At 32.3% G+C, this 13,426-nt stretch overlaps 2 protein-coding genes across 3 annotated transcripts in view; one reads left to right on the top strand and one right to left on the bottom strand.

Annotated features, from left to right (window-relative positions):
- Window positions 1-885: 885 nt before the first annotated feature.
- On the top strand, window positions 886-10,021 carry LOC114250790 (transmembrane protein 62). The gene is made up of 5 exons (XM_028184812.2): window positions 886-1,251; window positions 1,409-1,658; window positions 1,990-2,885; window positions 2,960-3,531; window positions 5,680-10,021. The coding sequence occupies exons 1-5, from the start codon at window positions 1,048-1,050 to the stop codon at window positions 5,711-5,713; spliced, it is 1,956 nt and encodes a 651-aa protein (XP_028040613.2). The 5' UTR covers window positions 886-1,047; the 3' UTR covers window positions 5,714-10,021.
- The window catches only part of LOC114250803 (ATP-binding cassette sub-family G member 1), a 31,486-nt gene continuing 27,855 nt past the window's right edge, over window positions 9,796-13,426 (bottom strand). For both annotated transcript variants that reach the window (XM_089731876.1, XM_089731875.1), the window contains exon 11: window positions 9,796-13,326. In XM_089731876.1, the coding sequence (XP_089588002.1) occupies window positions 12,982-13,326 (345 nt within the window). In that variant the 3' untranslated portion in view covers window positions 9,796-12,981. The remainder of the gene's footprint in view (window positions 13,327-13,426) is intronic.

The raw sequence follows: 13,426 nt of genomic DNA, 5'->3' as shown, positions 1-13,426 counted from the left end.
GCCCACTTGGAAAAATTGAATTATCAATCGTCAACTGGTGACATTGAATCATATAAGACTTATTTTATCTCTACATAATTTTGCATAAGTCCCCTTTTTAAAGGGATAATTTTAAATTCTATCTTTCTATTTTTTATTTTTGGCTAATGTAAAATAATACTAATAAATTAAATGTATAAGAAATAATAGTAATATGTTTAATAAAGTAACGTTTAAAGAAACCTGTAAAACAAAATTGCATGCAGACATCCTAAAGCTGTGCGCACCACGTCAAATTCGGCCATTATAGTTCGAGGTGTATTAAAGCAAATTGCATCGAAAAACCGTCGTTGCCTCGGTCGTTCATTACTGTATTATAGGCTGTGTATCTGGTCGTCTTGTTCAATTGTGTTGTGAAGAGCCTGTTGTTCTTTACAATGTTCGAATCGGATAGTGAATATTTAATTAAGTATTATTGCTGGAGTTGTGTGCTTAGTGCGAGTTTCTTAACGTTCTCGATAACGTAAAAGTGAAGTCAATTTTGTATGCAGTTGGAATAGAGCTCATAGCGGCAAATGCACGCAAACAATTCCATTCTATACAAAAATTAAACCAAAAATATAATTATAATTTATAATTTAATATAAATTTTATTACATCTACTACTATTTACTCTGCACAGCCTTTGGTTTTCCGTCAATGTAATATGAAGTATAATAAAAAAATTACAATTTTTAATAAACGATTACATATATTTATGTGTACAATTAATTTTACTTGAATAAATAAAACTCATACCACTTTGGTTTAATTCCAAATAAAAATCTCCCGATTTCTTCCGAATTTTAACTGGTAAAGTTTAACGATTTTTAAATTTACCTACACTTTTGCCATAGATAATACACTTGACTTTTGCAACACTGTGTCTTCATGACAAGAAATATTAGATGTAGGTAGGCACGTATGGTTTGAATTGCGATAAAAGTTTGAAATTATTCAGGACCGTACAATATTTAGACTTATTTAAGTAAAAAATTTTATGTGAAGCTTACAGAGAAAGCAAAGGAGATGATATTTTCTAAATCAGCAATATGGTTACTTTGTGCTTTGTTGTTGTTATCGGTATTTATGGCAAATTTACTGAATATTATTGCGACAGACCAAAACTTCTATTCAGACAATAAAAATTTATCAGTAAATTACACAAAGCATTTAGAGAGAAAAATTGGACAAATCACAGATACATCGGAAAATCTTATATGGTTCCTACAAGTAAGTTAGATTTTAATAAAGATGCGTAAAAATTATTGTTGAATAACAATAGTATAGCCAAAGTCATCTTCGTGACGCAAAAGCAAAACATAACAATGAGTGAAAACACGTCTAAAGATAAAACAAAGAAAGTGTTAAAAAATATAAAACTTCTCAGATTTCAGATATACACATCAGTATATTTCGGGATCCTGGGAGAATAACGCAGTTTCAACAATTTTGCGACAGTACAGTGAAGAAAATTAAGCCAATGGCTGTTTTAGCCTCTGGTGATTTAACAGATGCAAAAGCCAAAGATAATTTAGGTAGTTCTCAAGTAAAACAAGAATGGGTATATTACTATAACATCATCAAAGAATCTGGTGTTACTGCTGACACCATTTGGTTAGATATCAGAGGCAATCATGGTATGATCTCTAATGTAGTGCAATAATTAAGCCTACAACTTTAGCAATAGGTGTATGAGGTAGCCAAGAGTCAGGTAACAGCTGTGAAATTTTTTTTTATTGTTTTCGGTACTATCTCCCCACAACATATTAATTTATCATATATAATAGATAATCAAAGATAAGTTATTGTTGTCAAGTATTAATTTGAAAAATATTTTGTGTAGATTACAATCCATGCTAATTTCATTCCTGTACTTATTTAGCTATCTCTGTAGAACCTTTTTTGTTAAGTTGTAGGCTTGTAATAAAATAAAATGCACCATTTTAAATCTAAAATACTATTTTCCAGATAATTTTAACATAAGAAGTATTAATTCAGAAGAAAATTATTTTAAAAACTATTCAGTTCAAGGCCCAAATCATCCAAAATCTTATTTACATGTACTTGAAAAGAATGGAGTCAGCTTAGCATTTGTTGGTATAGATGCTTGTCCTGAGCCTGGTTTACGAAGACCATTTAATTTTATTGGTATGTTAGATGCACAAGAACAGCAAATGTTAGAGAAACTCAAGAAGGAAGCTGAATCTAAGGCTGATTATATTGTTTGGTTTGGTCACTATCCTACATCATGTATTATATCCATAGAAAAAGATTCTGAAAGATTGGATTTACGTCAGCTCATAGGGAGCAGTCCAGCTTCAAGAGCATACTTGTGTGGTCATTTACATGCTATGGGAGGTCTAGTCCCAAAAATGTACACGAAGCAAAAGAGGGGATTTTTAGAACTTGAGTTAGAAGATTGGAAAGATAACAGAATGTATCGTTTGGCAGCAATTGATCATGGCCACTTTTCGTTTGTAGATCAAAAACACAATGTATGGCCACTTGTCTTAGTGACTAATCCAAAACATGCCAGATACAATTTACCAGGACGGGAACCTTTAAATCTTATACATAGTTCCACATATATTAGGATTATTGCATTTAGTGATGTGAATATAGACATGGTGAAAGTATCTTTTGACAAGGATAGTTGGATGAATTGTCGTCACAAGGAAGGACCTTTGTATGTTTGTAAATGGCTACCACACTTGTTTAATAATGGCTTACATTATTTATATGTTGCTGCTACTGATGAGTTGGGAAGGGAAGCCTTTTTAAAACATCCATTTTCATTAGATGGCACCTCAGTATATTTTGAAATTATACCAAGAATATTATTAATGGTTAACGGTGGGACAGTGGTAAGATGAAACCCTAATTAAGAAATCACATTGTCTCAAATAGAGTACCAAACTAATATTTGTTTTTTTTTTAGTTTCAGTCAATTTTTGGAACTCTATTGATAATTAATGTTCTGCCTTTAGTTATTTTGCGCTTTCATAAGACCCCTCCGAAAATACGAAGACGGTATGGATATAACTTTGTAAAGAGGGTGTGGCTACTATCAAAAATCGATAGAGTGTTTTGGCCCATTGTATTGTATGCAATTTATTTACCATTTGGTCCGTGGGCCATTGGCAAACTTTTAGATGAACATATTGGAGTTATATTTGCCTGGGGAATAGTTATAAAAGGAGTATTCCTGCCTGAACCATTTACCTATATGTATGGTGGTGTACAACTAATGTTTATTCAAATACCATTGGTACACATTTTGGCCTACTGTTTAGAGATTCGGCTGTTCAAGAGTAATATAAGAGGTGCTCGACGTTTGATTATGCAATTACCATTTATATTTTTACTCAGCATTCAATTGTTATTGGCATATTTTTTCTGGTTGGAGTATGGCACATTGTCATTTTTGTTTGGACCACTGCGGACTTGGAGTGTTGTGTTAACAATACTGCTCTGGTATAGAACCATCACATTACCTATCGACTATTGCAGGTAATTAATTATTTATATATATTTTATAATTATAACATACTTGTCATCCAAAGCCCAAAAAGCTGACGAAAGATTATTTGTGAGTTCCAACTACTAATTAATGGTATTGGAAGAAAAAATGAATTGATTGGTTTATTACTTAATTTACTGTGCTGTGAGTGGATGTCAAAAAAGCGATGCTGCTAAAAAAAAACTTCTTTTTCGAACTACATTTTTTTTAATGATTGAAAGTTTACTGGTGGTCCAGAGGCCTTTCCGGTTTAACCAGGACAGGTGGGCGAGCAAAGGCTCAGCCAGGAGGGGTGAGATTTCCTAACAGCTGCCCGAGCGCTTCCGAAGGAGACGTAACATTTTGTGGTAGGCAGCGACTTGGCTCTGCCTCTGACATTGCTGAAGTCCATGGGCGACGGGAGCCACTCACGGTCTGATGGATCCGTAAGGGCGTGTCTAGGGCGACGACGGTGACTGTCTCCTGCGTGATCAGGATTCGGCGGCAACGATAAGGCGATTATCATGACGATTTAGATCTACTCACAGCACTAGGAACCAATCAGTTCTCTCTTATTTAATTTAGAGGATTCCCTATTCGGAGTGGTAAAAAGAAACAGAAAAATCGTATATTTATTTGTGTTCTGCTTATTCAAATATGTAGTTATTACACTATTAATTATTATCATTGTTATCATATTTTAATGGTACATCCCATACTTGATGGATTGACCGCAAATAGTTTACTATCGAAAGCAATTAAAAAAATTTTGGACCCCCGCTTTCGAATTGTAATTCCCATTTTTTTGTCACGCCAACGCACACCCCTGTCGAGTCCTCCGGAGTCCACCTGGACCAGTTTGGAAACTAAGGATCAAGACCAAAGATCAACCAACGGTGATAACTTGATTCTGACGATGTTTTGTATATTGTGGGTAGAGAGTTCTTTATTGTATTATTTGAGATGGGGCATTCGAGATAGAGTCATTTCATACTACCGGGAATCATTTCGTTCGTCCACTTTGTTTTTTCGAAATCGGAATTCGGCTTTGGGATAAAGTAGGTACCATTTCTCAGCGCTGTATAGTTTCCATTCTTAAACGACATTCGGAGACAGTTCAAAGTGTTAGGCAAGGATCAGTAATTGTGCCCTCGCATTTCTGACGTTTAGGATCATCGGTGACCTCTCACCGTCAGATGGGCACTATGCTTATATACATTCAAAGGCAATTAAAAAAAGTTTTACTTATAAAATGGCTACATTTTCATAAAACCGAGAATTTTTCAGTTATTCAGGAACTGGTACAAAACCGGTGACGTTTCAGGGAGGCTGGTTTATTATTTAAAATGAAGCGAAGTAAATTCTAATATGTAAATGTTAAAATATTGTTATGCGCTGGAGTTCGGGATAAATAAATGTTCCACCAAAGTACAACTAAAAACCGTATTCAACACTTAGAACACTTAAAACACTTCAAAAACACTTTAAAATTCTCAATTCGCTTCTTCCGCTTCGCTTCAGGTGATTCGTTCGCTGTTTCGCTTCGAGTAATTTCGATTACTAACTGACTGCGTGCTATTTCTGCAACGCTTTTATAGTCGATACCACATCCCTAGAACTATCGAGAATATTCCACACATTTCGAATATTGTGTTTCTGCTATCTGACAATAGATGGCGTTTTACTTCTCGAGCGTTCTAGATGCTACTAGATCCTTCGATATTCGTTAGACTATTCGGCGATAGTTACTCTTACCGGCGTAACAATATATTACGTCATTTAGTTATTATTGTGTGATGCTACCTACAAGGTAATTTAGCATTGGTATCCATAGTACGTAAGCACTTTCCCTGCTACAACTTACCCATCTAATACTCATGTCACTTAACTTATTGGCAAGTAATTTTCATTTGATTTTATAAATTTTCCATGCCGCCTAAAACAAGATACTATCAAATACCTATTAATAACATTTTAGGTGAAATATTTGTGTATGGCTTTAGATATTTATTTTGATTTTAGAATAATGAGGAATTCCCAACGTGAGACGTTATTTGGATGACAAGAGTACATACATATTTGAAATATATAATTAATATAACGGACATATTATACGGAATAATTATTTAAGACATTTATAGCGTTATTTTGAATTTCAGCAAGTTAAGGAAATTGGATCAAACACCAACATAATAAATTCAATGTAATGAAGATTTTGCACAAGTGAAGCAGTTTTTAACTTGCATTCCAGACGAAACAGATCAAGACAATAGGTATGATATTAATTATTAAGATATTATTAAATAATAACAATTACCCGTGTGTAGACTTTCCGACAGCTTTATGACTTCACACACACTGTATGGTGTAGATTGTTAATAGAAATGCCATACAAAAAAAATGACTAAGCAGTTTTCCTTTTTATAAAGCTATGAACTTATGAGAAATAAAAATAAAAACTAGTCTGGCACAGATTAATTTAGATGATTGATAAACTACGTGTTGCTCTCTTTGCATCGCGATTGCACTCTGCAAGTTTATGAGAAATTCAAATATATTATTCTTTATTTGTATTCGGTACTAGTATTTTGTTTTATTGGTCCACAATATATAAAAACCGAATATCGTTTGGGTATACTATTAACTGTATTAATAAAATTATGTCGCCCATTATAAGACGTTATATTTTATAAATTTATTTTTCTTTTGTAATTCTATTACTCAACCAAAAAGAAAGCTTCGCGTTTTGTTCAGAGGAAAGGCCTGGGTAGGCGGAAGCGGTGATTATCCTCGAATGTTATGTGTTTGGCCTACCGAGCACTAGAAGTTAATAAAAGTAACACAACTATCAATTCTTTTATTATTAATTTTCGTCATAATGACTGAATAAACCAAATAGGAATTGTGTAAAAAAAAGTAATTTTATTTTATTATAAGAGAAGCATAAAATTATTTGTTTTTAATGTATCGTAGAAATTGAACAAAAAACGGTGCTTTCATCGTATTCACGAGCTTTAACACATTCAAGTATTCTATGCAATTTGTAATTTTTTAATATTTTTACCGTATTTAACTATTTGTATACTGAAAGTAAAAGTGATATATAATTATAAAAGTAAAAGCAATATGCGTGACTAACGGCTGTGAAAACTGATGTAATCTATTTAACTTTATTTTCACGTATGCAAAATGAATTGTCTAATGGCGATTTAAAATAAATTTTGCATCCACACTGTAGCCTGAACTTAAAGTTGAAAATCGCTTATAAAATTTGATGAACCGCCCATTCGTTCCGCAGGTTTCTGAAAAAAAAAATCATAACCTACAAACGAATTAAAATTGTGATATAAATTTCAAAACATCCGTCTGCAATAATTTAATTCGTGTAATATGTTTTTATTAATGAAAAATTGAAACGGAAGTTTTGAAAAATATTTAATTTAATAATATTCTTTTTCAAGTCGAGAACATAATACTTTTGTTTATTCAATTCGTTTTATTGTTTTTTTTCTCCTCCACTGATAGTACTTTTTGTTCTTATTTATTTTATTTACTTTAGGTACATTGTATCTCTACAATGATACTACATTACATTTATGATACTACATTTTATTCGTTTTTTGATTAGACAGCGTTTTAAGAAAAGTTAAATTTTATTGTGTCTGTAACGAGAATAAAATGGCGCCACCTACGGTCTGCGTTACTTCGAGATCGATGTGATGTTAATTTATATTTTTCGTGTATATTAAAATAAAATGATTAGCATAATGTAACCGAAGTCGTTAACGGCGATTTTGCAATTATTTATTTATCAAAGAAAACTTTTTGAGTACATTATTGTAAACTGAACGCACTGTTATCTGTGCCGAAGTTTAAAGGTTTTAAAAAGAGTTCAAGTTGCAAAAATCATAAAACCATAAACTTCGTATCAAAGGAAAAATAATAATCAAGTAACTAGACAATTAAAATTGTACAATAAAAATAAATTATTTATTTTTAGCTTTAAGTAGGAATTGAAGAAAGTTGTTCGTTTTTGATTATTCGAAAAATGATTACGTAAAAAGAACTTTAATAAATAAAAATCTCTCAATATGGTAACGTAATTAAGTTTAATTTCTTCAGGTTTTGTTTTGTTTTTCGAGTATTTAAAACAAAACATACATGTAAAATAAACCTTGAATACAATAGAATCTTCATCTGTCCTCACGAATTCTATTTAATTATAACTTTAATGTACTAATTTGCGTCAATTCTGCAGAAAACGAACTGTTTTTTTTCTGTTTTGTTCTAAAACCTTTTTTAGCTTTTTTTCACTTCGCACACAGCTGCATCAGTTCAATTTAAATTATATTATCACTAGATGCTAGCCGTGGCTTCGCTCGCGTGTTCAAGTATCAATGTATTTTTCCGTGGGATGTAGATGTTTTTTTGGGATAAAAGAGAGCCTATGTCACTCTCCTGACCTAGTATTATCACTTTAAAATAGATCATGTAAATCCATTATTTCTTTTTGACGTGAACGAAGAACAAGCAAATCAGCAGACTTGCACATTATTCATATTAGTATAGATTGATTTATTGGTTCCCGTTAATTCACACAATATTATTTATTCATTAGATTCATAATAAATGTCACTTTGATAGTCTGATTCTAGTCTAAATAGTGTTTATGTTGTCTTATTATCGGATTATTTGATGTATTAATCAAAATTTTATAAAATTTATATTCGACAAGTCAATATAATTAATTGATTGAGAGGCTATGGATTATTTTAGTCAATATTCGCTGATTCATGTTGAGTAAGATGTCTAATGTACCATACCACCAATAACCATTTTCACTGTTAAGAAGAAACCAGATATGAGGGGAGGCTGATATTATAATATTATATTTATAATCTGATATTATAAGTAATAAATATGTGTTACATTAAATTGTGAATTGAATGGTTTTATAAAAAGTGTTGTTTCCTACTTATATATGCATGCCTTTTACAAATAATAAAATATTGATAGGTAAAAAAAATCTTTCAAGAAATTTGTCATAAAATGGCATCTATGGTTTAAAAATAAATATTGTGCTTTAACACGCTCGTACGTTTTGTTCGCTCCACACAATAATATTAATTTATTTTAATTAGAATTAGTGTATTATTATATCCTCACAATACGCCAAATACTATTTTGTTGTTCTTAGAATACTTAAAGAGTTATAAGAAAATAATATTTTAACTATAGTATTATTAGAGTTTGTGGTTATTTAAGGTATATTATGAAAAATATAATGGAATATTGAAGTCGAAAATCAGTGAATTTTACACGTTTATTTGAAATATTTATTGAAAACATGAATTGATAGCCGAGAGAGGTTTTACTGAATATTTCGATCAATGGTATTATACATTGTAATGTTACTTAAATATTAAGATCATAACAATATAATAAATGAATGCATAATATATTCAAAAAGTTAAGTATATATCTTATATATTTTACTTTTATAGTAACAATAGACAAACAGCTTGCGATGTAAATAATGATTTTGTTATATCTGATTTTATCTTAATTGACTCTGCATTTATGCAAAAAGCAATATGAAGACATTTGTTTGTTATCGAGATATTGGATCCTAGTATGTATTATATATTCCATAAGGTTGATTTTATAGTCACGTTTTGTAGTCGCGGGCGCGGTAAGCTGATCGGGCGCTATTATAATATGAACGGTTTTGTTTTATTGTTCCGCAACTAAGTGACAAAAGAAGAACTTATTCATATATATATATACTATTTGGTCACATAGTTAAACTGGTAGGTGTTTGATATTAGTTATATAAACAGGTAATTTAATAAAATTTTCCCAAAATCACAAAAGATTACTAGTGTAAAAAAAAGAATGTACTAGTTCATCCTAATAAGCGTTGAAGCCTTTCAAGTTATTTGTATCGGTTGTTCGGTGCTCTGTAAGTTTCAGCAAATTTCGCCATTCAAACCAGAACGCATGACTGCTACAAATTATTTGTCAAATAGAAATAGGTACGGAAGTTACACTTACCCTCTGATATGAGTATATTATGCCTTTGGACTCAAGAAGCTTGCAGTGATTTATCAACTCTCACAGAAGATAGGGCACAATTTTTATTTTGTATGTTTGTCACATATTGCACGCAAGCCTAAAGTGGAATTTTGAATTGGGCCTTCCGATCACGCAAGCGGCAAGCGTCATTATAAAATTAGCTTGAGATTAAATGTCTCCATTCCGGTAAAAAAAAGTAAAACGCTGTTACATTTTTATTATTAATAAATAAAAGTATACAATAGGTACATACAAAAATCCAAGAAACTTAAGTATAGTTAAACAAAAATATACAGCTAAATAATATCATTGAATTTTATGTCTTATGATAATATTAAAAGTATATCACATATGATCAAGAAGATTCACAGTAATTTTAATTTATTATGTATGATATTTTTTGAATAAACGCACGGACCATAATAATGTGTTTTATTTGCGTTTTTTTCCGCAACCTCATACGTTTTGCATCTGGCACATTTTTTATTATTTCCATAAAAGGAATCTATGTTTACCATTTACCATTTACCATGTTTACGTTAAATGTCTTTAACAAATTGTAATTTTAATGTACATGACGATCTAGTTGATGGATTACACTCATTTGAATCTGCGAAAAAGCTACAGCAACCACTCACTACGCTGTTAAAATCAGGAGGGTTTCATCTTAGAAAATGCAGACCTAATGCACCGGAACTATTGAAGTCAGTAATTTCGGATCTATCATGTAACAACGAACATTAAGCTTTTGAACAAGATGAGATTGCCAAAACATTAGGGTCCTATTTGATTCCAGAGAAAGATATTTTTATATTTAACTTTAACATAGCATCAACGCCTCAAATAACAAATCGAGCAATGTTAGCAGAAATTTCTAAACCTCTTGATCCTCTAGAATGGTTAGTGACAGTGAAATTAAAATGATTTTCATGACTTGGTTATCAATTGGTTATATTCAATTGGGATGATTCGTTACCCAAAGAAATCAACACCGAATGGAAGAAAGCAAAAGATAGCCTCGATAATCGTAGTCTAATAGAAATACGAGGGGGATCTAAACAACAGAAAACTACAGTATGGAATTACATGGATTTTGTGACTCTTCCACCAAAGCTTATGCATGTTATTGTCGTATTAAGAAATTAGAAAGTTCTAGCATTACTTTATTGATCGGCAAAACTAGACTTGTGTTGGTTAACAAAGCGTGTGAATGCCGCGACTGAAGTTGAGTGGCGCCTTATTACCATCAAAATTAATGTTTAAGGTCCTGCAATGTTTAAACAGTTATCATAACGAAATCTATGGTTGGATCAACTCTGCTGTCGTCCTTGGATGGCTCAACGGTGCTCCAGCTAAGTGGAGAACATTGGTTGCCAATAGAGTGCAACAGATATAATTGAAGTGATGCAGCAATTCCCTTGACACTTCATCAAAATAAATGAAAACTCGGCTAACTGCGCTAGTCGTGGGTGAACTTGATCTCAGTTAAAGGATAATATTTTGTGGTGCCAAGGACCTGCCTGGCTCCGAACCTATTATCAGCAGATTCATACAAAAATAATTTATAGCAATGACCTGGAGTCAAACTAGCTACAAAATATAAACGCGATTACTCGATTGAAGCAATATGACAATATCCTTGATCGGATATCATTTATAATAGATAGACGCAGTAAGAATGTCCTATCAATTCATGAATTAAGGAGAGCAACTAGTATTTTTTTCAAGCACTAAGCTCAGCGATTGTAGTGAAGAGATAGCAATTCTGGGCAAGGGCATTAAGAGATTACAATAAGGAAAATTTACGGTTTCATTCCGAAGGAGGGTTACGATACACTAAAGGCGAATTTACATTACGAAATTAGTGGCATGAAACTAATTTCGTGACATTAGTTTTACCAATAGTTTCATGTGTAATTTAATACTTTCGTAATGCATTAATTTCATGCATGTAAATTAGATTCGTGCCCTGCGCGATTTTTTGGTGAAATTAGTGTCATGCAACTAATTCCATAGTGTAGACACGACGTGAAACTAATGTCGCGAAAGGGCCTGCGTTGTGCGGACGAGTGTATTGTTAGTTCGGACGCGCTTCAAGCGTTGAAAATGGCAAACCAACGATGGAGTACAGAAAAATAAAATAGATCTTATTAATGAATATCAGCGACAAGGGTGTCTATGGGACCCGAAAAACCTACAGTAAAAAATCAAAATTATCTTAACTCATTCGAAAATAGTTTTTATTACTCCCAGGATCTTCATCTGCTAATTCAGAGACTAACATCATTGCACCTAAATGCCTTCTTGTTGACCATCCTCGAATCCACCAATTTTTTTTTTTCTTGATAGCCTTTTTTTAAGCTCATAGGTATATAAGCATTTCTTTAGCTACATTGAATATAGCAAAATATAGCTTTGATGCTGACGGCGCCATGGTTACGCCGATACTGTGGATTTCGCGACACAATTTTTTTAAGAAATTACTTTCGCATATATCGAAACTACTTTCGTGAAACTGAGCTCAACATGCATGACACTAATTTCGTAATGTAAACTCCGCATTACACAGATATGAAACCTCCAATTATCATCTATCTATCTATATATATATATATATAAATGTATTGCTGTTCGTTAGTCTCGCTAAAACTCGAGAACGGCTGGACCGGTTTGGCTAATTTTGATCTTGAATTAATTGTGGAAGTCCAGAGAAGGTTTAAAAGGTCGGTAAATATGAAAATCCTTGGAATTAAATAAAAATAAATATTTGGTGTCCCTCGTCGAACGGATTCCTTTTGTTTGTTTTAAGGTTATTTTGTACAAAAGTTTAGGTATTTTATTTCTCGAGTGGGGCACTACGAAGTCTGCCGGGTCAGCTAGTACTGAATAAAACAAGACTTTTAGATCTTATCGTTGATCAATCATATGAGTTGACTTTTCACGGAGGTATTAGTAAACCGAAGCAAGATTGCGACATTGCGTAACGTGCAGAAGATACATATGACCTTAGAGTATGCGACGCCTTGCTGTTGGCGACACAGGAATTGATTCGAAAATTAATAACTGCGATGCAAAATGTATCCGTATGCTATATTATTATAATGTGCGCGCTTGCTCGTATAACAAGCAGTATATTGTTTCAGATTATCCGATAGAAGTAGAAAACAGTGTATTACAAAGATAATCATTATTTGAATGATTAAGTTAAGGAATTTTCATATCAGACAAAGCCATTAAAAACTAATTTAAATATCAATAGGTCTTAAGTACTAGCTACTACTAACTCGATTCCGTTAACTTAGTCAATTTACAGTTTATTAATGAGGTCCTAGTTGGTACCTACGTTATTAGATACATTTATATTCATAAAATAAAACTTTCGACTGTCATCTGCACGCATTATATGCCTTAAACATAAGAACAAAAACTAAAGTAATCTGTAAAACAACAATCCAGATTACTAAAGCAAGAAAATCATAAGTCACACTACCAGAGACCCCCAAATATTCTAGATATTTCGCTGGATTCTTAAACATGCAAAATACTACATGACAGGGTAGTTTTTCTCTTTCATAACCGTATACTATTTTAAGGAAGGCATTGAAACCGTAACGAAAGTATGAGATCACGCAGAGCGGTTGAAGGTACGTCGGTATTTCCTTGTACGGAATGAAAAACTCTGAGAACATCAGCATTGGAATGTTTGCAGCAGGAATGATAAACAGACCGAGCTAAAAAAAAATTAAGGTAAAAGGTTAAAGTAAAAAGTATTTTTTTAAAAGTATTTTATAGAGAAGTATATTATGATTTTAAGTGATGTGTTATACATAC

The sequence above is a fragment of the Bombyx mandarina genome, chromosome 12, assembly GCF_030267445.1.
Source record: "Bombyx mandarina strain Sakado chromosome 12, ASM3026744v2".
Taxonomy (NCBI): domain Eukaryota; kingdom Metazoa; phylum Arthropoda; class Insecta; order Lepidoptera; family Bombycidae; genus Bombyx; species Bombyx mandarina.
The sequence above is the reverse complement of the archived record's forward strand: the minus strand, read 5'-3'. Positions and strand labels throughout refer to the sequence as shown.

Bases quoted from the DNA above. Each gene is read 5' to 3' on its own strand.
- LOC114250790 (XM_028184812.2), top strand. From the start codon at position 1,048: ATGATATTTTCTAAATCAGCAATATGGTTACTTTGTGCTTTGTTGTTG. The intron at 2,886-2,959 runs GTAAGATGAAAC...TTTTTTTTTTAG, and splicing joins TGGTTAACGGTGGGACAGTG to TTTCAGTCAATTTTTGGAAC. The intron at 3,532-5,679 runs GTAATTAATTAT...TTTGAATTTCAG, and splicing joins TTACCTATCGACTATTGCAG to CAAGTTAAGGAAATTGGATC.